This window comes from Buteo buteo, chromosome 23 (genome assembly GCF_964188355.1).
Source record: "Buteo buteo chromosome 23, bButBut1.hap1.1, whole genome shotgun sequence".
Lineage (NCBI taxonomy): Eukaryota > Metazoa > Chordata > Aves > Accipitriformes > Accipitridae > Buteo > Buteo buteo.
In genome coordinates this window covers 2,350,241-2,376,856 of record NC_134193.1, presented here as the reverse complement: position 1 = coordinate 2,376,856, position 26,616 = coordinate 2,350,241, and the positions used below count along the sequence as shown (strand labels likewise).

The 26,616-nt window shown below is 47.7% G+C and overlaps 2 protein-coding genes across 4 annotated transcripts; both read right to left on the bottom strand.

Moving 5' to 3' along the window:
• Positions 1 to 1,748: 1,748 nt before the first annotated feature.
• PIGR (polymeric immunoglobulin receptor) lies at positions 1,749 to 17,052 on the bottom strand. 2 transcript variants are annotated; one of them, XM_075054889.1, is made up of 11 exons: positions 16,853 to 17,052; positions 9,402 to 9,497; positions 8,830 to 9,162; positions 7,858 to 8,187; positions 6,918 to 7,238; positions 6,131 to 6,445; positions 5,070 to 5,202; positions 4,431 to 4,546; positions 3,969 to 4,094; positions 3,790 to 3,848; positions 1,749 to 2,859 (listed from the first exon to the last, which is right to left on the bottom strand). In XM_075054889.1, the coding sequence occupies exons 2-11, from the start codon at positions 9,481 to 9,483 to the stop codon at positions 2,734 to 2,736; spliced, it is 1,941 nt and encodes a 646-aa protein (XP_074910990.1). In that variant the 5' UTR covers positions 9,484 to 9,497; positions 16,853 to 17,052; the 3' UTR covers positions 1,749 to 2,733. The 2 variants fall into 2 exon arrangements, with proteins under 2 accessions (XP_074910990.1, XP_074910991.1); XM_075054890.1 differs by having other exon boundaries at positions 5,070 to 5,196.
• Positions 17,053 to 19,342: 2,290 nt separating this feature from the next.
• Positions 19,343 to 24,760, bottom strand: LOC142043571 (uncharacterized). Of its 2 annotated transcripts, none has more exons than XM_075054891.1 (7): positions 24,662 to 24,760; positions 24,235 to 24,564; positions 23,382 to 23,598; positions 21,918 to 22,030; positions 21,098 to 21,236; positions 20,629 to 20,674; positions 19,343 to 19,589 (listed from the first exon to the last, which is right to left on the bottom strand). In XM_075054891.1, exons 1-7 carry the CDS (start codon positions 24,684 to 24,686, stop codon positions 19,551 to 19,553), a joined length of 909 nt encoding a protein of 302 aa, XP_074910992.1. In that variant the 5' UTR covers positions 24,687 to 24,760; the 3' UTR covers positions 19,343 to 19,550. The 2 variants fall into 2 exon arrangements, with proteins under 2 accessions (XP_074910992.1, XP_074910993.1); XM_075054892.1 differs by having other exon boundaries at positions 23,382 to 23,586.
• Positions 24,761 to 26,616: the final 1,856 nt, after the last annotated feature.

Here is a 26,616-nt window from a genome sequence, read left to right as displayed (position 1 = left end):
CCACGTGGATCTTTCAACACCATCACCTTTGAAATCAACCATTGAAGAATGACGTATCTTGCACATACTGTGATTTTCTGTTAAAGACAAACCATTAGGAATGAAGTGGTGATGCAATGAGATACCACAGCTCGTCACTGACCAAAAGTTTGACAGTCTGGTGAAGGAGATGGGGCTGCTTGGTGAGGTCCCTGTGGACCTTTCCGTTGATCGTGGTGGGCTCTGGATCACAGCTTGAGTGAGAAGTGTGGGTTTTATTCCACATCCTCAGCTTATGCTGTCACAATTATTATTATTTATCAGATTTCATTGATTTTGTATCCGGAGGGTTGCATGCCTCAATCCATGCTTGTTTAATTGCTTTCATCTCAAACTAAGTTTACACTTAGCACTGCAGCAGCCCAGGGACGTGCCTCTTTGGAAATGAGGTGCCAGATGGAAGGTGTCAGTGGTGGGAAGCAGCAGGAGCCGTGGGCAGGCAGCTGCCGGGGCTGAAGGGTGCAGGCAGAGCCAGCTGGCAGGATGCTCAGCCCACCCATGTTTCTTGGCCCTTGCACCGTTCCTGGGAGTTTAGCTCATTCTCGCTGCTCCCGACGCGGTGTGGGAGGAGCGGAGCTGAGAAAAGGATGCCGGCGGGCAGGCTGAAGAGGAAGCGGATTTGCAAATAGTGAGTGAAAGGGGTTTTCTCCTCCCAGAAATTTCCAAACCTTAGCGTTCTCCTGAAGCTTTATGACTGCTTACCCCTGGGGACACTTTCCAAGCACACGCCTTTCCTATTGCACCAGAATAATTCATCCACTTACAACAACTTTGGGCAGGTGCAGACCTGTCCTGGCCCCTCCACACCTTTTCTGATATCCAAGCCCCTTCCCACTGTGCTGCCGAGGGGATGCAGCCCGGGACATGAGGTGGATGAGCTATAACCTAACATTCGAGGTCTTAGCTTTGCTATCAGTAAGGGGATGACTATTGCCATGCGGATGCGAGAGCAGCCCTGAAAAAACAAATGCAGGGCTGGGAGGGGAAACACAAATACCGCTGGAGCTGCTGCCCTCGTACTCACAGTGAGCTGAGCTCATATCAGTGCTGCTTGTGGGGAGGTCCATGATTTAGGAATAATTTGGTTTTTATCCTTGATGAAAAGTCTGTGTTTGTAGGCTAATGCAAACAGCCGTTGCCTGACACCTTGCTCAGCTACCATACTGTTTTCATTTTAAAGTGTAGCTAATATTTTACTAAACCAGAAATATACTTGTGGTGTTGCCGTAAGACCATCAGGTCAGACCCTAGTCAGGGTGATGCTCTTCATTCTTTATATTTTATAGCTTGCTATCAGAGCTGCACATAACCAACACAGGCTCAGGAATTTGAATTTGTGCAGTTTCTGCCCCTTGTCTCCTGAAGAGCTCTGGCCCTGTCGGACACCTCTGCAGCCCCTCTCTTTGCCAGGTAGGCACCAGCCCATCCCATCCCTGGTGTTCAGAGAAAATTGCTTCTCTGCTTTGTCACAGCCTCTTCATTTTTGCTGCTTCCTACATTGCTTTATCTGCCATGTATTCAGCTTTCTGTACCCTCATCTCACTAACAGACAACAGTGTCGTGCTGCCGTTCGGAAATCCATGTATCAATAAATTGCTTTTCTCTGTTTAGTCATCCACTCTCGAAAATAAGACCATGAGACAACATTTAATTACAGCCATCCTCGTTTCCGCCTGGATAAACGTGAAGTCAACCAGGGAAAATGTGTGAGTGATGTGTGGTCAGGTTTATTAAGCAAAGGGTGGGTTTTCAAGGCCGCCCTTGGTGGGGTGGCTCCGTGGCAGAGAAGCACAGATTGGGCTTAGTTGTTGCGACTCCAAGTCAGAAAGGGGAGTCTGTTGGTTCAGCTGCTCTGGGGAATTTGGTCTGTGCTATGCAGTTGGATACAGTGCCAGTGAACACCGGTGCCTGTTGCTAATCAGCTATATAGGCTGCTAATAGGTTGTCATACTAATTAATGTCATGCTGTGGTCAATTCCTGCTGTTGATTAAAATGCATATGCCAAACATTACTCAAAATATTTCCCGTTTGTCTCCATTAACTGTGGGTTTCTTCTACCATCCTGTCCCGTTTGTAACACCAGATGTGATGCTATAATGCTGCAGTAAAAGGAGGAGAAAGCCCCCCCTAAGACGTGCCCTTACTGCACCTCTTCGGGTGAGCTCTCCCGTGCCCTCCCACGGACTGCGAGTCCCCCTGGTCTGCTGAAAGCCAGTGGTATTCTTTATTGCTTGCGCATAAAAACACTTCAGACCATGTCTGGTCTGCAGGTACTGCCCTCTGGATGAGAAAGCTTAGAGGAATCAAAAGTGCGAGATGTTGTTCTAGAGAGTTTTCCAGCTGCCTTTAAAAGAAAACGAGATTTTTCAAAATGCGCGTTCTGGCCTTTGAGAGCCCACTGTTTTGGAAGGGCACTGGTGGGGCTGGGGCTGTCGGTGGGCTAAGCCACTCCAGCTCCTGCCTTTCCCAGTCTGACCTGCTCGCTCAGACCCACGCCTCCAGCCCAGCCACCCCTCTTGGCATCAGACGATTCCTCCTAAATCACCCCTTGAAGCTGAATTTAAGCAAAAAAAAGGTCAAGCTATAGCAAATTGCGGTAGCAATAAACAGTGCTGCTTGCTGCTGTCTTGCTCTGATCCTCAAGGTAGAGCCGGTCCCAGTTGCTGCCACCTCTCAGTCCCTCACCTTCAGATCTAGCCCTCCCAGTTCGGGGGGGACACGTCCGGGGCAGCACTGTCCCCCCTGGCGTCACCCTGCGCGATGCTGTTGGAGGTGAGGAGGAAGGTGGAGTAGGCGAGGTCGGCATCCTCCTTGGAGCTCTGGGGAAGGACAGGAGGACGCTATTAGGTGACCGGGGACAGACAGCGGCCCATGGCCGGGGAAAGGGCAGCGTTTCGTGGGCTGTGAGCTTCTCGGGATGATGCGGGCAGACTGGGTGAGTGGGACAATCCGGTGGGTTATGCTGGTGCCGATCGAGAGCATCAAGCCTTTGCTCAGCCCCGGGAAGACCCCAAATATTGGTGGGTTTGGGACCCCGTGGCATGCCTGTCCCTGCGTGTTGGCACCCAGCTCACCTGTCCTAAAGCTGCTAGGTTTTACTGGTTTCCCGATAATTCCCTTTATTGCTCCAGTTCAGCTCCTGGCGCTTACAACACCTACCTACCGCCTTTGGTTAGGGACTTGTAAAAAGAAGGGCTTGCCTCCGGCACCTTCAGTTGATGCTGAGCTACTCAACCGTGATCTTACCCAAGGGGAGGAGAAGCAGGGGAAGGCAGGGGAAGGCAGGGAAAGGCAAGGGGAAGGCAGGGGAAGCAAGGGACTTGCCAGGGACACAGGAGCAAGTCACAGCCCTTGCCATGGCAGACACCTCCGTGCCTACCTCCATCCCCTGAAGCACAGCCCACACGGGGGGAAGGTTAGGAGGTGGGATGTGCTCCGGCTTCTGGCCATCTGCTTATCCCAGCGTTTCATATTTGTGGTAACCACCCAGCCCCGACCTTTCTGATGCTATCTGGGAGTTTGGTTTGAAGCAAGGCAACTGCTATTATCGTCTCTGCTAAAACATGGGGTCAGGAAAGGGTTAAGGTCCCCTCAGGGGGGCTGATCTGCAGCAGGTGGCCAGATCCAGGTGAGACGGAGACCACCTGGGTGTAAATAAGGCCCCCGGGAGAAGGCAGCTCCTTTGGCAGAGGCTGGAGGCTTGTGGTGGTGTCTCCCAGATCGGTGGGCTCTCTCCTGCCTTCTCTTACCCTTTTTGCCTTCTTCGTCTCGGCAGCGCTTTCCGGGGCGGCTGCGGTGGTGACAAACTCTGCAAGGAGAGAAAGGGAGGCGTCAGGGTGTGGGGGCGGGTGGTGGGCAGGTATTTCTGTGGCTTTTGTAGGGTCCTTCTGCAAACCCCTCCCTTGCAGCCCATCGGTCAGCAACCTACCATCCCCTCCTATCTGAGTCTCCTGGGTCTCTTTCATGCAGGCGTTATTGGTTGCGCTGTACTCCTTCCCGCTTTCGAAGTCCGACATGCTGATGTTCGTCCTGTAGCTCCCGATGGACACCAGGTCTGTTAAGAAGGAGGAGATAAATACCCTGCCCGCTCGCTCAGTCGGGGCGAGCGCCTTGGCATCTGAATTGCCTCTGTGCAAGGAGGCACGGTGCGAAGCCACGTGCAAAGCCCGTGGAGGGGTGGTCTCTGTTTCAGCCCGGGCACCCTGTGCGCTGGGTGTTGCAGCTGTATGGATGTGGTCAGGGGGAGAAGCAGGGTCCCTTGTCTGCCCATCGCATGGTGGGGTACTGGGGGAGCAGCTCAGCCCAGCAGAGACTGCGGCACGGACAAGGTATTGCCTGTGTCTTAATATTGCTGACGTTTCTTGAGAGACTAGAAAAGGCAGGGACTCACCAGATCTCTTCAGCTGCCTGTATTTAAAAACAGCAAAAGCTGCTGCAAGGATTATGAGGATGGCACCAGCAACGCTCACGGCTGAAATTGTACTGACGTTAGGGCTTTGATCAGAGCTGGAATGGAGGGAAAGGCATATCACTAAGCTGTGAAATAATTTTTTTTTAAAAATTATTCAAGGCTGAATAATGTATATGAATGTCCAGCAGTTTAAAATCTGTATAAGATGGTAAACTGATGCAATTCAATTAACAAACTGGATCCTAGCACATAAAACCCAAATAAGAATCTAGGACAGAGGTTGTGCCAAACCAGCTACATCAGCACCTTGGTTATAAATGTGTGAAGGAAAGCTCTCTAATTTTGACAGAATTATTTTCAATTAGTTTTTCTGTACTTGGAATCTCTAATCGTTCCCTTCTGGGACTGTATTTTCTTGAGCTAGAGACTAATTTCAAGTCATCTTGCCTTTTGCTGTAACTTTTTTCTTCTTTTCCTCTGATATTTTGAGCTAAGTTCTTTGGGGACAAGACTTTTTTGTTGCTAAACCACACAGACAGCATGCAAGCACAGTACCAACAATAGGTTAATATAAACATCACAAAAATTATAAATGACAGAGGCTTGGAGAGAACTAACCTTTCTGAGGCAGCTGGGCTGTCTACCCCAGCATCACTGTAGGCTCTTCCTTGGGGAATAAAGCCACTCTCGGCGGGGTTGGGGTTGTCCACGTTCAGGACATCCAGGTTGTGGTCAGCATTTCTTCCTGTGTCTCCCAGGGAAAAAGGATGGTTAGTCGCATGAGCAGCAGCATGGAGATAGTGACACAAAAACTAGTTGGATGTATTTGGTGTACGTGGAACCTCAGGGGACTTTGGTTGTACATGAAAGAGTCTTTAAAATGGGGTTTAGAGATCTGAAATAATCATTCCAGATAATTTATTGCAAAAATCACAAGTAGGCTCTCCCTGACTATATACTTTTAAAAGTCCTGCATTTCTAAGTTCTGCCTCTAGTATTTCCAGAACAGATTTTGAATACTTGGTTTACTTTTATTTCTAGCTCTATGTCCACCAAAGGCAATGAAATGAGCCTGTTTCTCTCTTTTCACTTTGGCCATCATCCACTTAAGATGGTTGCATATGGGATATCTAGCGCTATGCCTTTTCTCTGTTTCTAACAATATTCCTCCCTGAGAAAAACATCTTAATTCCAAAATGCTGCACTGAAACTGAGACTAAAAGTCCCTTGCTGTTGGTGATAGCCCTTCCTTTCCTGCTCCCTACTGTGTTCCTGTTTGCTAAGATAAGCTCCCTGGAGCAAGATGCACCCCTGAACTACATGCAGTCCTTCACCTGACAGGTGTCAGATGTTGCTTAAACTAAATGATGCTACAAAATGTAATAGCAATAATTAGTAAGGACAGGGTTAAAAGGTAAAAATGGTGTGGAAGGAAGTGATTTTTAGACCGGTGGGTTTTTTTATGGCTGGGAAGCAAAAGCAATGAGTGGATGAAGACACGCATGACAAGTTGTGCAAAATCAGGGTGATCTTAGCAGCTAGTCCGGGAGGCTGCCTGGATGAGAGCCCTTCTCTTTTGAGGTGCTGCAACCTAGTGGCTATGGAGAGGACTTTTTTCTCAGCAGAAGGCAGCCCTGACAAGCAGGAGAGCCCCTGCCTGCCTCTGCCTTGGAGCTCACCTTCAGTTACCCGCAGTTGCACTGCCATGGTTTCCCCCCAAAGGCCGTTGCGCTTCACTCCACACCAGTACCACCCTTTGTCTGACTTTGTCACCGAGTCAAAGCTTAGGATGACCGTCTTGTTGTCAGTGTCACAGGTAACGTCTGGCCCTGGCTGCTTTTGGTCAGAAGCAGGCATGGGAGTGCAGCTGATGCCGCCCCACTTGCACCAGTACTTCTGGTACGAGTAGTACTTGCATGGATAAGAGCAAGTTAAATCGACCCGCGAACCCACTTGCACCTCCACGTCCTTCTCTCCCTTCAGTCCGGGTTGTCCTGCAAGGGCGAACAGAACATCAAGGCTGGTGTTAGTGGTTTCGGTGGGGGGAACGGTAGTCAACAGGTGGTGGTGCTGCTAGAAATGGTGAAGCAGGAGATGCCTCTTTGAGAGAAAGTACCACTTGCGTTGCTAAATTAATGTTAAGGATGCTCTATATGCATCTCTGGGTGAAAGCTGAGGGGTTTTTTTGCAAGGCTAAAGAAATACATGCATGAGAAACTTTTGTGAACACCTTCCCATAAAACTGAAACCTTTCCATTTTAAAGGAACTGTTTTCCATAAACTGTTTCCATTTTAAAGCTACTGGGGTGTGGGGGGATTGGCATAATGTTTTGCCTTATGAGAGAAAAGTTCAGAGTTGGACCTCACAACTCTTCCCCAAAAGCCAGATCTGCTCTGTTGCAGTACTTAGGAGGCTGTTTTGCACCTACTGAGCAGGCAGAGAACTGCCAATGCCCAGGCTCGTACCATCTATGATCTCCAGCTCAGTTGATGATTGCTGCTCCTTCTCCTCATCTGTCATGCACCAGTAATAGCCTTTGTCACTGTCCTTCAGCTGGTTCAGGATGATGGTGATCGTCTTGTTATCTGGGTTGTCGAACATGGCCACTCTTCCTTCATACAAGGGTGACACATACCCGGAGTTATCTATGATCCGAGCACACCCGTTCTTTCTCCACTTGCACCAGTACTTTGAGGAATTCTTCAGAGAGTCATAGCGGCATTCAAAAGTTACCGAACTTTCTTTTACTCCAATTATTGTGGGCTTTCCTTGAGGAACATGTGACTCTGGAGATAAAGATGAAATGAACATGTCTAACTTTTGCCCATGTGGCATGCTCCCAAGAGAATAAATACCAGATCAAACAAAGCTGTTTTGGCTAAAGCAAGGCTAGGTGAAGCTCAGGCGTGCAGATGGTAGGAGACTGTCCTGGCACTGTTAGGAATTGTCCCCAAGGGGTCTGTCAGGCCTTTCTTTTTCCCAGATTCACTGGGTGGTTGTTTTTGTGTACCAACGTTTAAAAGTTTTGCTCCCTTTGCTAGGGGAAGGGCAGGTCTTCTCCTTTCTACATCCATCATTTTGAGATTTAAGGAATTAAGACTTGAAGAGACAGTTTGCTTGTCTCTAACTGGTAGGCAGAATTTGCCTTCTGGAATTTTGGGCGAGCCAGACTGGGGAAGATAACTAGCCACTGCTGGGGAAGTTAAATCTTGATACAAGCTTTATTAGTGATGGCCTAGTACATTACAGATAGTTAAATTAATAGAAAGAAGTATCTAGATGAGAGGATAGGATAATAGCACTCTCCAAAGGGAAATTAAAGTTTCTGTTAAATAAAGCAAGACTGCTAGTGATGCTTCTAAAGAGAAGCAGAGATGAAGGTGAAAAAAAGTGGGAAGAGCTTACCTTCATAGACATGCACATCCAGTTCCTTTGTTTCTCCTTTCTCCCCATAGACGCCAACCCCGCACAGGTACAAGCCAGAGTCTTCCCAGCCCATCTGAGTTATCACAATGCTGAATGAGCCTGGAAGGTCCTCATTGCTTAGCAGAGTTCTCCCCGTGTAATCTTTATCAACATTCCCATAACTATCGATGATGTTACGGCAGCCTTTTTTCTCCATCTTGCACAAGAATTTCCTCCAGCTCTCATAATCCTTCCCAAAGCTGCAGGACATGGTCAAAGTGCTGTGCAGCTTCACGTAGAAGAGCTCAGCTCCCTCGGGCACATGCGGACCTGCGCATACAGACACTGGTCAGTGTGTATTGCCTGCTTTGTCAGAAACTGTGTGCAACACCCCTATACCTCTGAAGGCTTTTTTTTAGCCTTTTTTAGCCTCAGTTTCAGGACTGAGGTCTCTATGCTGTATCACTGCCTGCTCTACAGCGGGGTTTCTCCCAGAGCCTTCTTGCCAGGGGCTGTGCTGCTGGGAGTTTGCACCGTGCTCTGCACCCCGGGCCTTGCCCAGCCGTGCGGTGCCATCCTGCACACCGTGCTCTCCTGGACTTGTGCACAGGCTTGGCTCGCACAGCCTTAGCCCTGGGTTGGAGGGTACATGGGAGTGATGGGCAGTTCTGCCCTCTGACTGCATCTCCCTAAAGTTTAGCAGCTGAGAGATGTCAGCAGCTTCTAAGCAATGTTTGTGACCTTAACATGACGTTCATTTAGTCTGATTTTTATGACAGATTTTTGGTCAAAAAATAATGTCATTCTGTTAGAAGACAGGGGAAAATGAAAACTGCTGTTTCCTGAAAGCATGAAGCATCTTGAGCTCTTAGACACTGGAGAGACTACCTGTGGAGCCTCATTAAAAAGAGTGTGCAGGAGGGAGGGAGTAAAAGAAAATAATACTTCAAGGAGCCCCAAGACTGTAATTACCTTTAGAAACATCCAGACTGACTTTGTGGCAGAGCCCTCTGCTATTGATACCAACACCGCACTGGTAGGTGCCTGCATCTGCCATTGTCAGCTCAGAGATGTGAATCTGGAAGCTTTCTGCCTGTGGGTCATCAGTGATGGAGGCTCTGCCTTTGTAGCCTGGAGCAGTGTAACCGCTGGTGGAGACAATGGTCATGCAGCCCGTGGCCGATTCCCTGCACCAATACTTTCTGTCGTGTCTGTTCACGCTGGTGGGAGGGTAGAAGCACTTCACGGTAACTGACCCGTTGAGCAGACCATACACCTGCCGTGGTCCGAACACAGGGCTTGAGACTGCAAGAGGAAAACACGTTGGCCGTAAATGTCAGCTGTTCTACACAACCCGATGGGACTGCGGAGCAGGTCGGGTGTACCGGGGCAAGCACGGCCCCAGGGCTGCGCAGCATCCTGTGGTCTGAACGGTCCCATGGCAATGATGGGCACCGACGCGGTAGAGACATCCCCCTCCTAGTAATGCCACCTCTGGCCTTAGGCCACCCACAAGACCGGTGCCCCAGACAGGTTACACTTACTTGCTGCCTTGGGGAGGTATTTGCTGCTTGCAGATTCAGTTGGGAGGAAGGCGAGCAGGAAGGTGAATGCTAGTAAAGTCATTTTTCTCGCATTCCCTGGAAAAGGCACAGAAGTTGGTGAATAATCAGACTTGCAAAATTATTAAGTTAACTGATCAAGTCATCTAATAATCCTCATGCCTGGAGGATACGAGGGTTGAGGCTACTTGAGCTAGAGAGAAATAGAGCATTTAATCGCTTCTGTCAAGCAATTGAATGGGAAAGAGGGAGATATAACTCTGTTCTTCCCCGTGTTGCTGCATGGCATCATGGCTGCCTGTAGGTCTCATCCCAACACCTCAGTCTTCCCTTCTGTAAAATGAAGGGAGTTGTTCTTACAGCAGACTTGGTTAATGCAATGCCTGCAAGCCACCAGTGTGTCTGTCGGAGCAGAGTGCCCAGGGACAGTGTCCCCTGGGCAGGCAACAGTGATAGTGTGCAGGGCATAAAAAGGGATTTTGGCCAAACTGGAAGAGACTTGATTCAAAATCAGAAATGGTATCTTTTTTACACTTGTAAATCAGAACAGCCCATCACAAGGCTGAAGTTCAAAAATGGTCCAAAAGCCGTTGAGCTCTGGCAGGCATGATAGTCAGGTGGCAACCCGGAGCTCAGCTGCTCACTTGACCCTTGCCAGCAGATAATGCTGCTTCTAATAGTTTCATAGCTGGGGTCATATTTTCTTTCAATGTTGTTCATGCTGTGAAAGGAAGGCTTGTTCACTTGTGAGCCTGAGTGCCAAAACCACTCCTTAGGACAACCTGCTCTCACGGAGTCACAGAATGGTTTGGTTTGGAAAGGACCTCTGAAGATCATCTCGTTCCACCCCCCTGCCATGGGCAGGGACGCCTTCCACTAGACCGGGTTGCTCAAAGCCCCATTCAACCTGACCTTGAACACTGCCATGAATGGGGCATCTACAACTTCTCTGGGCAACCTGTTCCAGTGTCTTACTACCATCATTGTAAAAATTTCTTCCTTATCTCATAGACCAGAGCTCCTGTCAGAAGCCTGTATTTAGATACTGCTCTTTGTTTCCCTGGTCTCTTCAAGGACATGCAAAAGAGAAAAAGGGTAATATTTTCACCTCTGCTTTTTTTCTTTCCTCAGCTGCTGTTAAGTTAGTGAGATGCAGGGATTTACACCTCACCCCCACCCCTCCAAGAATCAGACTTAAGCCACATAAAACACTGTCCCACCTCCATATCCACCCAAATCTACTGCACCAAAATTAACCCTTGGCCAGAACTCAGTGATGACTATTGGGGAATGTCAAACCAAACTGTGTGTCTCTTGAAATGTGTCTGTAGTCTTCAGGATGAGTATTTCTGACCTTCCCCTTGTTTTGGACTGAGTGATGGCTCAGAAGAAGCCAAGGTTCTTATTTCACTAAACTGTTTTCTTTGGCCTGAACTGAATGTGCTGTTGGACACTGCATGATGCAGTGGTGGGAATGTACATTTCCTGAGCGCGGCTGTTGGTCTACCTGCCCGAGTTCTAGAGAGGATGATAGGTGCCAAGAAAAGTCTTTATAAACATTCATTGGAATTTGATTTCAGGGTGTCAAGTGACACAATTTTATTAAGGGTAATTCCCGGTAGAAGAAAAAGGCTTTTATTTCCGTGTTAAGAAGAAAGGTGTTCTGTTGTGCTTTCTTCCTTGTAGAGTGATTTCTAATTGCTCAGTGGCCACTTGGCCATGGCTAATAATTAACTCGCTGAGCATGAAAAATGTTCTTTCATACATATCCCAGAAGTAGCCAGCAAGACAAACATAACATATCCTGCAGAAAGCAAACAATATGGCACAAAAAGGGCCTTGATATTTGCCCCTTGTTAACAGCAGTTCCGCTGGCTGATGGTCACCTCACTGCCCTCTACCCCTTGCTCTGCAGTGCAAGCAGGATCCCAGTTCAGCTTTCCCCTTCTTCGCAAAATTTGAATAATCTGTTAGTGTGATTCCTTCCCAAAGCCATTGGCTATTTCAGAGTTACAGACAACATGGTTTTGTCGGGTAGGGAAGGGTTACCAAGACCGCTTATTTGAAACAAAGCTATAGCTGTGTTCGGGAAGATGTGTGCAAGAGTGGTGGCATCAGGGTCTTCACATGCATGTTAGCAGGAAAGAATTTTTGCATCTCTATCTCTAAGGACACGCGCACTTGTGCCTACACAAGAACAATGGTTCCCGTGTGCTTGTGTGACCAACACCTGCAACTTCTGCCGCTCTGAGGTGCCTCTAGTCCGATTTTCTCAGATGCTGTTAAAACATTCCCCCACTCATTGAACGAATGGAGAAAACTCCCACGTATAGCAAGTCTGAGCAAGCACAGCCATCAGTTACGTAAAAATCTGTGCTGTACTTCCATGCTCATCCACCGAGCTGGGTGGCTGGAAACCCCCTCTCTGCTGCCAGTGCCGTGTTATGCTCAGTGACAATTCCTAGCCCACAGAAATGGTGCAAACGAGCTTTGTTGGTCACTCTGCAACAAGCAAGCGCTGTTTGAGATGCTGGAGGAGAATTTCATCAAGCTATTGGGAAAGGAGCTCTAGTTCCTTCTTGCTTTCAAAGAATATTTGCTGCTGGATTTGCTGTCTCTAGTCAGAGCACGAGGTTTAGACCTCAGAGCTCCAAGGAAGAAAAAAGGCTGCGGAGCTCATATGAAAGGGAGTGCAAGTAAGTGGCAGTGCAAGTGATTTGTATTCGTGCTTCTGCAGATGGAGGGGGAGTTGAAAGGAGAGAGGAGATGGGACAGCAAAGGTTTGCAGGGGGCTATAGAAGAGCCAAGAGGCTTGAAACCAGAGGGAAATGCTGTGTATGCTGCCTTCTCCAGAGCCCTTGGGAAGCAAGCTGATGGCAGATGTGCTGGTAGGTCTGCAGTGTTCTTATGCTGCTGCATGCCCAGTGACAGTGCCGGCTGAAGAACCGGCTGGAAAGGGTGAAGTGCCTATGCCCAGCCTGTACTCCTCCTGCCGCTCAGCTGCAGCTTCTCGCCAGTCTATCCTAACTTTTCAGGAGTAGAGAAAGGGGAAAAATAGTGCTCCTTTGTTATTGTATTGGTGAAATCTTTCCTGGAGCTAGCAGTGGAGGCAAGGCTTTGTTTTGGGCTTCGCATACAGATCTGCAACCATATCCGTATGTGCCCTCTCTATCTGGCAGCACCAGCTGCTTCAGAGAAAGATGCAAAAATCTGCCCTAGGCAGTGATGCCATGACTGGTGCTGAGGGGTTTCCCCTAAGTCCTGGTGTGAGTCTGGTGGTTGGCACAAAGAATGAGGCTTGTGCAGTGCTCCCAAAACCTTCCAGCAGCGGCTGTGTTTTGTCACCCTGTACGGGAACAGTTGCACTGACTTTGCAGATGACTGATGGTCCTCCACCAGTTTTGCCTGGGGGCTGCGTGATGTGGCTGGTTTGGGCTCAGTTGCTACATTGGGTTTCCCCCTGCTCGTGTCCACATCTCCTGCTTCCCCCTCTCGCAGGCACTGACCTGCGTGTCCGGGTGCCTGCGCTGGATTTCTGATCGCTTTTGGAGCGGGAAGGACTAAGTGCATGAGACCATGGTGTCCCCACGGACTGATGGACACTGGAAACCTCTCCCGCAGGGAAAACCTGGTCCTACTACACTGCAGCAGGACAGGTCATCGGGACCTTGTTTGGTAGCCGATGTGCATGGTATTGTGCAGGTTGGTGCCTGCAGCCCACTTTGCGTGGCCATCGGAGCTCCTGCCTGCACCAGAGCTGCCAGGCAGGAGGATCGTGGAGCCCGACAGGCTGAGGGAAACCTGGACACACGATTTGTGCCGCCTCTGCCCATGCAGGCAAAGGAGCTGCTGTCTTAAACCTGATATATTAAAAACCCAGTGAGAAATGACCTGCAAGGTAGTGCAATGGACTGGTCAGGAGGCAAAGCAGGGAGGGAACCCAGTTATTCCCACTGGGAAGGTGTCCCCAAGAAGCTGGAGTGCGGCATAGGGCAAAGAAACCGTGGGTGGGATGCGCAGGGCTGGCAGGGTGTGGGGACAGCTGCCTCCGTTGGCATTTTGGGTTTCAGCTCACCTGCACTGTTGGGCCGGTCGCTATAGACTGCCGGGCTGTCTCTGTGGTTGCTTTAAAACATTTTGATAGGTGAAGGGGGGGCAGAGCTTAACACCTTGTACTCGGTCTCCCCCTCTCCCCTCCCTGCACAGGACTTGCAGAGAAGCAGCCACGGGGAAAGCTTCCCAGTGTACCAGTGCATGTGTCTGGTGTTTGCAAAGACCCTGTTGCAACAGTGGTCCTCTTTGGGTTATTACCAGGTGGGGCTATACTCCTTTTTCTTGATTTTTTTTTTTTTAAGATACAACTCAAATCTTGTTTTTGTGTATTTACTTTCATTTTGCATCATCAAAACTGCTGGCTTCCTTCTCTTCCCCATCCCAACATAACAGGTTTTGAAAATTCTAGAGCACAAACCCAGTATTACAGCTGAACTCAGGAGATGGGAGTGTGCGTGCTGGTGCATGAGCTTCCCACTCTTAACCTGGGCCCCTGGACACCAGCGTCACCAAGATCAGGGCAATGGTGTTGTCTTGCCCGGGACACTCTGCCAGGCGGGGGTGGCTCCATGCTCTCTAGCTGTTTGCAGTATGCTGCTGTGTTTGTGTGTATAATGCAACAGGGATTTCAAAGAATTATATCGTACAAAACCAGAACAGGACAGGCTAATCATCAGCAAGATTAATACCAACAAATAAAAACATTTAGTTGTCATCTGCTGTAAAAGAGAGGAGAAGATATAGCCATTACCAGGTGAATGGCATTAACTTTCTCCTAACCGCCCATTTCCATGCTTGGCTTGAGTTGCCAGGTTTGTGGCCATGAACTTGGGAAGAGCTGCTGAAACCCCAGTGAGGGTGACTGTGCAGGTATGTGAGTGCATGAGAAACCTGGAAAGTGTTCAAGCATTAAAAAAACCCCAAATATATATCTATACCATAATGACAGGTAAAAACTCATTACAACTTGTAATATCCCAGGCTACCGTGTGCAGACATTTCCCTGGATTCCCCAGTGCCAAAAGCAGTGGGGGATTGGGATGGGTTGGGAACATCACCTTCCTCTCCAGCACTATCGTATGCCTAAATTTTGAAGTAGTGCTTTCAGGTTTCCAGCAGAAAGTGCTCTCTGACCAGGTTAGCTCTTCTAAACATCAATCATTACAGACTTTCTCTGGGTTTCTGTGGTGCTTTTGTGACTCTATCAGTCTTAGGGAGCAACATCTTCAGATTTATAATGATTTGAAAGAGATCAGGACCTGACCCCTGAGTTATGCAAACCTGAGCAAGCAGCTGCTCTTGCTGGGTATGAAGTACCAGAGTTCAGTTCCTAAATTCTGCTGACTCAGCTGCAAGGGTGAGCTCTGAGAAACCAATACACTCCTAATGCAGCTTGTCAGGGATCAGCACAGTCCAATGCATTAGCTATTAACTATTGCTCTTAACAATGACCAGTGTCAAGGCCGTGCTATGGGATCAATGAAACATGAAGATTTAGTTGTCACATTTGTGATTCTAGCCCAGGAGTCCTGTTTTGTAGAATATTTACTGTTATTCAAATACTTGGGAAATAATAACATACAGAATGGGGTATTCTTTTTTTCCCTCAAATCCTTTTAAAGCAAGACCCGCTAACACCACAAGGAAGCTCTACAGATGCAAACTGTTGTAGAGACAGGTGGTGCTGAGCAGCAGCATCAGGGGTTATACTGTGAAAGGAGCACTGGCACACGTGCTAGGGGTGATTTATGGAGGTGCTGAAGACTTCTGTGTCTAGAAGAAGGGCACAGCAAAGAATTCTTGCTGCACAGGACTGGGGCTATCTACATCTCTATGCTGCCCATCAGGATCACTGCATAGATGGCCTTACTGTGAGTTTTATTTACTGGAGTGCGATGGAGAAAACCGCCAATCCACTCCATTTTCATGGAGATATGAAGGAGCAATCAACTTTAAGATAAAAGATCAAGCTGACCCAAACACATACAGGGAAGAAATATTTCACATTCCAAACCAATGTCTCCTTTACAATGTGGAAAGAATAAACAGGAGGTGCTAATTTTGTGATGCAGTGAGCAGGAACAGCTAGGCAGATCCTATTGAAGATTATCAGTATTTACTAAGAAATCAGCAGGTTTTAGAAATTTCTGCAGTACTTGTGACCCTCCTAGCTAAAAATGTTTGTAAGTGCCAGTTAAACACTGTCCTATATGAGCAATATATTCTGGAAAACAAATGAAAAACAATAATCAGACAGCCCTCATGGCAGTGACTGAAATTCCTGCTGAGATTGTGCTGCCAGTGTAATTTTATGTTCCTTTAAGCTGTTAGATATACCATACACTAACTTGTGATGGAATTTTATGTTCCTTTAAGGTGTTAGGTACCCTATGCACCAACTTGTTGCTTTTCAGATAAGATGTCATGGTTCATTAGTTTCTTACTTTTTGTTTCTTGTCTCTTGGGCTGGAAAGTGAAATCAATTTCAACACTATTGAACTATTATTCTAGTTTAATACTACTCATATTGCAAGGAGCAGGAACTTACTATGATCCAAGAGCACTTACTGTACAGCCACAGTCTGTACAGCGACAGTTGCTGGCTGGATGGATAGTGCCAGTGCACATTTTAACAGCAGCACAATTGCTATGAGGTGATATTTCTCTGTACTTCAGATGAAATGTATTAAAAGTCCTATGTGAAAGCTTCCTTTGCAGAGTAAGAAATAAGGTGTGCAGAAACCCACCTCTTTGCTGTTGGTATAGATGTGAAAGGAGTCAGCCACCTTTCTCTTTTTTCAACTTTAGGACACCATGTACATTTCAGTCACTTATGCTTCAATGTCTATTTACCTACCTTCTGAATGTACAAACTTGGTAGCTTGTTCAGAGTTCATTTAGGACATAAGGGCATGAATTTTCTTTTTAAATTTCAAAATCTTCATCCCTATGATTATCTCTTTGTTGTGATTCAAAAGACTGTAATGACCACAGACTGAGTTGCAACAGTTTAGATTACTACAGTAATATTTACTAACATTTGTTATCTTCTAGGTTAAAACTTAATGCAAATATTGCAATGATAATTAGCCTTTTTTTTCCAGAAAGGAAAGATTAATAATCTACAGCAGAGAAGAAAACATAAACATCATAAGCCTGATCCTATGCTTCTGACCTTCTTTCAAAAGAAATCAGCCTCCCCACTAGCGAGACCTGCACACCTATTCACTGCTCTTTCAGAACTGCTGCTTCCCTTCCCACATGTGCGATAAAGAGTCCTTAAAAGTGTCTCAAGTCTTGTATTCTTCTCCTTCCCCATCTCAAAGCGGTAGTACAAAAGATTTTGCATTTCAGTAAGATAATGAAGAAGCATGACTTACACTCCCAGTTACTTCTGCAGAGTATTTTGTACCTCTTGCTTTTTCTTTCAGACTGACCGCTCCCAGTTTTGCTGGTGTCTCGGTGGGCGACCCCTGGACGTTCTGCAGGTGTCCTGCCTCCGTGTCACAGCCGGCCACAGGCTCTGGCAATGCCAGGCTCTTTTAAATACTCCTTGTCCCTCTAGCCCTGATTTCCACCTGTTGTGCCTTAAAGGAATAGCATCCAAAAACGCTGGCAGGTGAGCACCACCCCATGTGAGAGCCGGGAAGCCAATGCCCATCCCAGCTCTGCTGCCACTTCGAGGGTGCACGCTGTTATTTACCTCCTGATTACACGTCGCCATGGCACAACAGCCACCCCAAGGGTGGGCTCCCAGACGTGGTCCGGGGCACCTCTGCCTGCTTTAGGAAGGAGCCTGGTGGCTGCCTGGGGTCGGGTCCGTGGAAGGTGGTCTGCTCTGCTGGGAGCAGGGTACTTTTGAGACAGCCTTCTGCTTGGACAGGACCCAGGTAGCTAGGGCAGCTGTGATTCCTTGGTTTGAAGACGGGTGCCTACGCCTGGCACAAAGGCACTGGGGAGCCTTATGGGGTCTGAGTCTGGCTGTGTACGCGAGGGTCCAGCCAGCCCCCTCCTCTTTGTTGGCATTGCAACATCACCTTTGGGTTGTGACCGCGTTTCCCGTCGTCCCAGGCACGAGAACCCCATGCTGCGAAGTCTGACCTGGCTCCTGGTCTTATGATACCCCCAACCAAGAGTGGAATAGCTTTGTAGGGCAAAGCTGGACAAAGAAGGGTGGTTGGGTTTTTTTTAAGCTGTTGCAAACTTTTTGAAAACAGGTGTCCCTAAGAAGCCCCTGGTTGGCCATCCCGGTTGAGCAGGTCTGTCTCCCTCCTCTGCTCTCTCCAGCCCCTCTGCCTCCCCTCAGCTTTGTGGGAAAAGCAGGAGTCTGGGTGGACAAGGGTTAGTCTTGTCTGTGCAGACCAAGAACACTTAAATCTTTAAAATGAAAAATAATTAACAGTAGCTTTGCTGCCATCTTCAGCCTCATCTCTTTGCTCTCCTGCTGTAGGCATGTCAGAGGCCCAAATACAAATTCCCTCTGAAGTGTGGGGTTGTCAGAAATGGAACTGTATAAGAAAGTAAAGCTGATGAAGATGAAAATATTTTCATTATGTGGGATGAATCGTTAAGTTTTTTTACCTTGTACTAATGTTGCAAGAGCAGTAATTTCTTCTAACTAGGGGGTCACATGAAGCTTTTCTCATTTGCTCTCAGTGAAAGCTGATGAGCTTAAGCAGGATGGCAGGTCCAAGCGTTCCTGCTGCACCTGAGACCTGGAGTCGGGACGTTTAGCAAATTTGTCGGATCTTAAAGCCGGCCTTTGAAGTACCTGTCCTCTAGCTAAGAGCCTTGAGCTGCTTTCTTTCCACGAACGTGCAGCTTTCGTGGTGAGGAAGGCTGTTGCTGTGCTTGCACAGGGTGATCTGCTGGGGACCTTGAACAGAGAGAGCAGCCACGGTCTCTCCTAGATGGGAACAAAAGCTGATCCCCTTGCAAGCCGTGCCCTTCCCACCAGTGCTGTTTCTCCGGCCGCTCTTGGCATTACTTTTTATTCTTGGACATAGTTGCCCTTGCTTGGCCACAATAGGCACAGGTGTGTTTGCTTTCATATACCTCCCGCTCTCCCGGGTCCCTCTCCCTTGGGTGCCAGCATGTCAGCTTCCCTGTTCGCCTTGTCTCAGTCCTGCAGTCTGCACAAAAATGTGTTTTAAAGAGCCTGGGCTTGCGGAGGGTGCAGAGGAGGAAGATGGTACGGCCGCGGGCAGAGGAAGTCGTGGCAGAAACCAGCCATGGGGACCTGCAACTGCTGGTGCGTCTTAGGGAAGAAAAGTTAGTCCAGGGTGGATAAATGGTTTCTTTAACCAAGCCACTGTCATCACCCTTAAGGCTTCTGGTAAACCTGATCCGTTGTCTCATGCAAATATATATACTTGCCTTAACAGAGGAGGAAGCGTCCTCCTGCCAAGTCACAGGTTCCAAAGCAGTTTGGCATCTCCAGAAAACAAACAACCCTGTGCTTGCTTTTTTTTTCGGGCCAAAGCACAGTTTACAGCATGGCATGCAATCTGAGCATACAAACCAAAGCTAGTTTGGGTCTGGGCTGTGTTTGGGCTGAAATGATTTGATTTTGAAGCTGTGGATAGTTCTGTGGAAGAGGTGGAGGAAAAATAGCACTTGAGAATTGGGGTGTCTTTGATAGACTGAAGTCAGATACAGTTTATGTGTTGCAAAATAAGGATTTAAAAAAAATAATCAGAAAATCCTCCCTTTTTTTGCCTAGCACTAAGCAAACCTGCAGCCATGAGGGTCCTTCCTTCCCACACACCCTCCCCAGCTTTACCTTTCCCTCGGGGTGCTCTGCCTCTGCAAGAGATAGTCAGGGTTGCACACAAATAGCTTGATTACAGATGCATTATTTTATTCTCTCTTCTACAGACCACGTAGCAAGTGGCATTTGGGCAGCCGGCGGGGATTTGGCTCTCAACTCGGGACGTTCAGCTTCTGAGCAGGGCAGCGAGCAACAAGCGGTGCTGGGAGCTTTGCAGTTTATAGCCGTGCCTCGGCTTTCCGTAGGGAAACTTCCAAGCTCATGTACACAGGGGCTTTGACGGAAGGGGGTTCTGCCTCAAGTCTTCATCAGTCACCTTGAAAGGTATGTTTTTCCCCATAGGGTTGCTGTAAAAAGACCAAACAACAACAACAAAAAAAAATCCAGAAGAAAAGCTCTGATCTGGAATTGCGTCTCTACGATATTTTTACAAGTGATTTCGTGGGTGTTTCTGTTTTTATGCCAAACTTGATATTTTAGATGGGTCTGAGATTTCAGGGAGTCCTGAGAATGGAAATCTAAAAAAACCTGGGTTGGAGGGGACCTTTGGAGTCAGCCCCCTGCTCAGCTTAAGAGGAGAGTTATCCTGCGCTTTACCCCAAACCAGATATCTAGAAACAAAAGGCGTAATTAACAGCTTCTGGTTTATGTTCTCATTATTAGAAGTTTTTCACAGAATGTTAATTGTTTATTTTAAAGGTTTTAGGAGGGGGCGTACTTTTTCCTTTCCGTTCTTTATATTTAGGACTGCAAGAACCCTTCATACAGCTTCTTTTTTTTGTAAAGTAAAATCTCTCAATCAGCAATAAAACTTGTATAGTTTTAGCAAGTTGTATCACTCTCCACAAAGTATTCTAGATTTGAACCTTTATGGCCTCGGTTTTAAAGCCACTCTGAAGGCTTCTTTTAACATCTACAATATATTCCCTCTACATCTCTTAAAATATGATGTCTGTAGATCTGCTTCTGGTCGAGCCAGTGGATGTTTCAAATAGGATAAGAAATGCGAGCGTACATGCAGTACTGTGCACAGAGGTGGCAGATCATTCCAGGGGGTGCAAGTCGTCACGATTGCTTATTTCCCTCTGCTACTTTCTGACTTTAAAATATTATCACCTGCTTATATGATCAGAGAGTTTGGATCTAAGTGCATTGTAATGTGAATATGAAATGCCATCACCAAATTTTTGCACCACTATTCCGCTGTTTGATTTATTATTTTTTTAATGGAGAAGAGTACTTTTCACTAATATGAATTTCCACAAATTGGATATACTTTAAAATATTTGCTCAGATGTTTTCTGCAAGAGCTCCTCTCTAAAGAGTATTAGTACTCCAAGACAGGCCCACTGTTCTTATATTTTGCCAGAAGACATAGGCTCTTACACATGAGTTGGTCATCCTGAATCTTCCAAGGATATCATAGATTATCCTGCACGAGTAGGACAAAAAAGAATAAGATTGCAACACAGTGAACAAGAATTGCTTCTGTGTAATATTGCAAGAGGTCATAAGCAATCAGACTTTATTGAAACAAGCAGGAAAAGCGATAACATGTTTACAATGCGTAAGCAAAAATTATAATCAATCCTATAATAAATATATAAACGTCATATAGGATCTAATCCAAGTCTTTTGAAATCTCAACATCTCTTGGTAAGGAATAAAGGCAATAGTTTGGCACCAGAACATAAATCCTGGACTGTGGGATCGTAATTCCTGGACTGCAAACCTGGTGTCTATCCTGTTGAGGTATTTTACGTACTAAGCTGCAAATCCTCCACTTAAAATTTGGTTTTATTCTCTTTTACCAAGGGAGATGACATTTGCAGTGCCAATTCCAGAAAACACCCACCTACATCGGCTGGAGTCTGTCCGGCATTCGTGCACTTTTTCTGAACGCGGGGTTTGCTCCATCGTTTGCTCTTTTACAGGGTTCAGATCAGCGCGAATTGGCGTTGCTGTCAGGTTTCCTATGGCGCTTCTTTCTTCTCCTTAAAAGCAAAAACATATGCATGCAACAGAGGGAACACCTCCTCTAATGCCTGTTTAAATATACTAGCATGTCATAAGAGACACTGGATTAGGCCCATTGTTTCCCAATTTCATGCTTGTGAATAAGGTATTTCCACTCACTGCTGTCGTCGCTGAAGGTTTTTGTCCCTGGATTTATCTCTAGGGACACACTATGTTATAGAATAATATATATGCACGTATTTTTGAAAATCGGTCAATAGCAAGCATTTGTTGGGCAAGTCTTTGCCAGCTTTGCGCTGAGTGGGCTGGATTCAGCCCCAAGAAGCCACCCAGCACGTAGCTGCTCGTGCCGTGCAGGTCCCTGCCCTTTATACTTCAGGATTTCCGAGCACTCACGGAGCTATAAATCCTCTATACACAAAAACTCAACCTTGCTTTCAGCAGGGCTTCAGAATTTCCGTTTCCTTCATTTGCTTTTTGTTTAAGCCTTTTTAAAAAAAAAAAAAAAAGGCAACTTCTCTGCGACATTGCTTCCTTGCAAGAACAGTTGCACTTTCAGGCTGCACTGGCTGCAGAATGGATGCATGTCTCCAGAGATGGAAACCTTCAGTGGGTCAGACTCCAGCTCCTGGAAATCACGAGCAAAGCCATTGCAAAACAACAACCGCAACCCGAGAGGTGTTGCCTGGCCAACTTACCCGTCTCCTTTTGAAGCTTTATTTTGGTCAGGGCGAGAATAGTGATAGTGATGAAAATCAGTAAAATGAGAGCTGGTAACACAACTGGGAGCAGGTGTGAGTCACCTGATGAGCTGGAAAGATGAACCATCAGAATTAAATTGGATTTTGACTCGGCTACGGGGTGGCTGAAGTACCTTAATGCAGACTGTTGTTTTTACACCAAAGATTATAAAGGAGTTATAGACTCTGACTAGATCAATGGAGAACAGTCAATACAGTCAAGTAGAGGTGAAATCATCTGATCTGGAGCTTGGCTTATGAGGAAGTAATTTCTACAGCTACCTTTGTTCTACCTTGTGGGGTTTATGCTCCCAGCAGAATGAGCCCCTCCAAAAGGAAAATGAGCTATTTTCATCATACAAATTCACAAGCAAGGTTCATACTCTTTCTTTGTGAGTTGTTGTAGACTCTCATTCTGTTGGAGGGTATCTACGTGCCATCTCCTTGCAAAAAATGATACAAACGCTATCAGAGCTCCACAGGCAGGCAGAGCTTTGCCAGGAATGGTGCAAAATCTGACCCTTTATACAAAAGCATGATTTGTGACTGGTAACGTGCTCTCCCCTCCTCTTTCTGCCTTGACCGCAGGGAGATACAGCTTGAGGGAGGCTGGGGATGGAGAAGACTGTGCTTCTTGTGCTGGGGGTCACTGAGGCAGGTGTGAGTTCTGAGGTACATGGAGGGACAGCTCAGGATATCGAACTGGATTTGTGGACTTTGTGGTTTATCTCCAGTTATGACTGATACCGCAACATCTGATGCATCTGCACCAACTATACAAATCACTTCACCCGGTGCTGGGTGGTGGCCATAGCTGGGGTGAAAGGTGTAAGAGCTGCTCACAGCCATCCTGTGTAACAGGAACCCCAGAAGGTAAATTCCCTGGGGAAACCACTTGCACTGGGGTGAGCCACAGGGCTTGCTGTGGAGAAGTACCATGGAATAATTACTGGCCAAAATAACTCATAGCCTTTTGATTAGCCTTGTTCAAAGACAGCTTCTTACGCAACACAGAGCACCTAAATGCTACCTGGGCTACTGGCTGTCTATAGGGGCTTGGATAATGTGTGCAGTGAAGTATGTAGCAGCTACTGATTCACCAGCGTTATTGCTCAAGCCTAATGTTTCCTAATGTCCTGTCTCCCTACTGAACAAAGGAAAACAGACAGGAGCACATCTATTGACCCTGGCATCTGATCTACAGGAGTGGCCAGCACCAGAATATTTAGAGACGAGTTCAAAGATACATGCCACAGGTGGACATGAGATAACCTTGCCTTCTGCTTCTCTAATTTCTAATGCCTCCTATCGGTGTTTTCAACTTGCAACCTGTGCACAACCTATGTAGGGCCCAGGGAAATGGGGCAGAGAGGTCATAAACCACCAAGTTGGTGCCAGCGAGAAATGTGGCCGTGAACTTACCTCTCATGATAGATTTTGCCTGGGGAGGTTACAGAGGTGCTGGAGGGGGTAGTGGGCAGAAGGGTGCTGGTGCTCTCGGTCACAGTGCCCATTGCATATGCCAGGCTTGTGATGCTCCTCTGTGTGGGCGTGCTGTAGGTGGACAGACTTGATAAAGTGGGTTTCACAAAACTGGATGTTTCCGGGTGTTGTGAAGAGCAGGTTTCTGTGGAGAAAACTATTTGGAAGCTTGAATATCCATTTTTTGCAGAGGCAATGTGTTAGATTTACCAAAGATTTAGGCATTTCACCTGGCATCTTGGCATGAGAAAATGTGCTGTGTGATATGACCAAACACAAGCATTTCTATTTTCCTTTGAGTCTTATAGAAAGCAGCTTGGGCGTACTAATGAAAACGCATTAACATCTGGCAAACTTTCATACTTTAACCCCGCTATTTCTGTCTTTGCCAGCTGAACAGTTACATGGATCTGTGTGTTTACATGCCACAGTTTCTAAAGTTCCATGATAACCTTCAGCTTATCTTCAAAGCAAAGCACACGTCTCTGCCCTGCACTTGGTAGGATCAGGATATCATATGCTAGGGGTTTGTTTCATAAATAATCAATAATATAATTCAAACTAACTAAATTTCCTCGGAAAGCTCAGCTTACGTCCCTGCCTCTGAAAACCTTCACCATCACCTAAGTTACTTGCCAATAACTGGAAGGCAAAATGTATAGCTGATGTTTCTCATATTTATGCATAGTACAGAGGAGAGTCTATTCTCCTCATGTCCATGAAGGGGTAGAGGAAAGGCTGATTTAGAAAAAGCAAAGGGATTTATTGTGTTCCAAGCCACCCCACCACCTACCCTTCTGGATGCGCAGCTTCATGGAGGACGTGTGCTCTGTGTGCCCATTTTTAGCCCCGCACCAGTACCATCCTGCATCCTCCTCTCTCAGGTGGCTCATCACCACGGTGTAAGTCCCATTTTCCTGGTTGCTGCTGGCTATTTGTATTCGCCCTTTGTAGGACTCGTGCACAAACCCATCCCCATCCACAAGCAGTGAGCAGCTGGCTTCCTTCCACCTGCACAAGTACTTCTTCTCGTAGTTCCCTTTGGGATCATAGTGGCACTTCACGGACAGCGAGCCTCCGACTGTGCCGCTGAGAAATTTTGGTCTCCTGGGAAGGGTGGAGGCTGCAGGATGGAGAGGACACTGTTAGCATTTCACGCTCCTCATCTGGGGCTGCGAGGAACCCGCGCAGCACGTGCAGCCCCCAGTGCCCCGTCCTACCTGTGGTCACCTGCAGAGCCACCATCCGCGGGCTGTCCTGGCCGCTGAGCCTTCCTGTCCCGCACCTGTACAGCCCCGAGTCTTCCTTTCTTAAGTCATTTATCAAGACTTTGAAAGCTCCAGAGCTCTCCTGAGCAGTGATAAAGATTCGTCCTTGGTAACTCTTTCCTACATAGCCATCGGTGTCGGCTATGAGAGTGCAGCCGGTTCTCCCCAATTTGCACCAGAACCTCTTCTTGCTGCCTTGGGTGTCCCCAGGTGGGCACAGGACCGTGACAGAGCCGCGGAGCTCTCCCTGGATGAGCTCGGTCGACCCCAACGCACCGGCATCTGCAGGGAGAGAGCACGGCAGGCACCGTCGGGCACGCAGCCCCCAGGCAGGCAGGAGGGAGTTTCTTTTTACTTTTATGAACACCTGATTTGGCCAAATCTGGGTACTTTTATACCCCATCCTTATAAATATCTGGTTAATAGCACAGGGTAGAAAAAGTCTATATGCCTACTGTACGCTGATGCTTCAGCATTTGTCCCCAAACCGCTCCCTGCGAGCTGGGCTGACGGCGGAGCGGAGCCTCCCCTCTCCCCTGCCAGTTTCCTACCTGCCGAAATCGTCAGGTTCAGGCTGACGTACAGGTCTCTGTTGGTGGTGCCGATGCCGCATCGGTAGGTCCCCGTGTCGTTCTTCTTCAGCTCTGTCATTGTCACCGCGAAGGTGCCTTTCTGGGGGATGTCCTCGAGAGACACTCGCCCCGCGTGGGCTTTTGAGATGTAGCCGGTTGTAGAAATGATGGTGTAGCAAACTCCGTTTCCTGCTAATCTGCACCAGTATTTTCGGTCGTATTTGTTGGCTGGTATGATGGAGTAGAAGCACTGATGGGTGACCGATCCTCCAACCTCGCCTGTCAAAAACCTGGATCCATACAAGGTGCTTGAAACTGGCTCTTTTGGGGAAAGAAAGAAACAGAAGTTGTTGGTTACTCAGAGATAACCAGCTCCTCGCCTGGCAAGAACCAGCATAGCTCCTTCCAGTCGGGGCGTGATTATGAGTGGCACCAGTGGCATCTGGCTCAGAAAGTTCAGAGTTTATTTTGGATGTGGTGTGTTACCTTCCTTAAATGCCATATAGTCCACTTGAGGATAACTGGTGGCACAGAGCCACTGCCCTGTGTCACGGCACAGATGGGGAAGCCCTCGATGCCCCAAAGCCCCATCAGCCCCGACAGTCCTGCCTGGAGTTAAACGTCAAGGGCAGCAGTTAACGGCAAACATTTAAGAATAACCTTTGGCATTTGCAAACTCTGCCTGATCTGGCAACTTTCTTCTCCCTCGGGTGCATTGCACAGGCACAAGCGGTTCTCTGCAGTGCCGAGAAATTGGAGAGCTGGGATTCTCCCTCCCAGCTCTCGCCATGCCTTTGCTAGCTCTCTGCAGACTTCTAGTGGGCAGGGAGGTTTAACCAGTTTTCATTTTGCAGGTGGAGGTAACTAGTGTCCAAGTGAGGATTTAGCCAGGGACGTGGCCGTGTCCCCAGTTCCTGCTTTGCCTGTTCCCATCAGTGTAAGAGGCTGCAGACTGGTTTCTTGGTGACTCACCTTGCAGCAAAGCTGCTAAGAGAAAGAGAACCGCCATGTCCAGCCTTCACAAACGTTCCCTCGGCAAGCTTCAAAAACCTCACGTTGGGTACGGGATTTTGCTGATGTCTGTGTTATCAAACAGAAGAGAGAGGTTGTGGCCGGGATCTCCCAAGGTAAACCACCCCGTTCAGAGCAGAGCACCTGCGTCCCTGCTGGCTCCCAGCCCGTGCCATGGCCTAGCCCCAAGAAAAGGGAATTTTAAAAAGAAAAAAGGCGCTCATAGCGCTCTGCAGCTCTCGCACTCCTGCATTAAATCCTCCGTCGTGTGGGTGGGATGGTTACTAAAGGCATAGCTGGTAACGGCAGGTCAGTGGCAGCTGA

Coding starts and splice junctions, on each gene's coding strand:
- LOC142043571 (XM_075054891.1), bottom strand. CDS start 24,686: ATGGTGGCTCTGCAGGTGACCACAG. Junction 23,599..24,234: donor GAAGCTGCGCATCCAGAAGG/GTAGGTGGTGGG, acceptor GCTTCCAAATAG/TTTTCTCCACAGAAACCTGC. Junction 21,237..21,917: donor AAAGCTTCAAAAGGAGACGG/GTAAGTTGGCCA, acceptor TTTGCTTTTAAG/GAGAAGAAAGAAGCGCCATA.
- PIGR (XM_075054889.1), bottom strand. CDS start 9,483: ATGACTTTACTAGCATTCACCTTCCTGCTCGCCTTCCTCCCAACTGAA. Junction 9,163..9,401: donor ATACCTCCCCAAGGCAGCAA/GTAAGTGTAACC, acceptor TTCCTCTTGCAG/TCTCAAGCCCTGTGTTCGGA. Junction 7,239..7,857: donor GGATGTGCATGTCTATGAAG/GTAAGCTCTTCC, acceptor CTTTATCTCCAG/AGTCACATGTTCCTCAAGGA.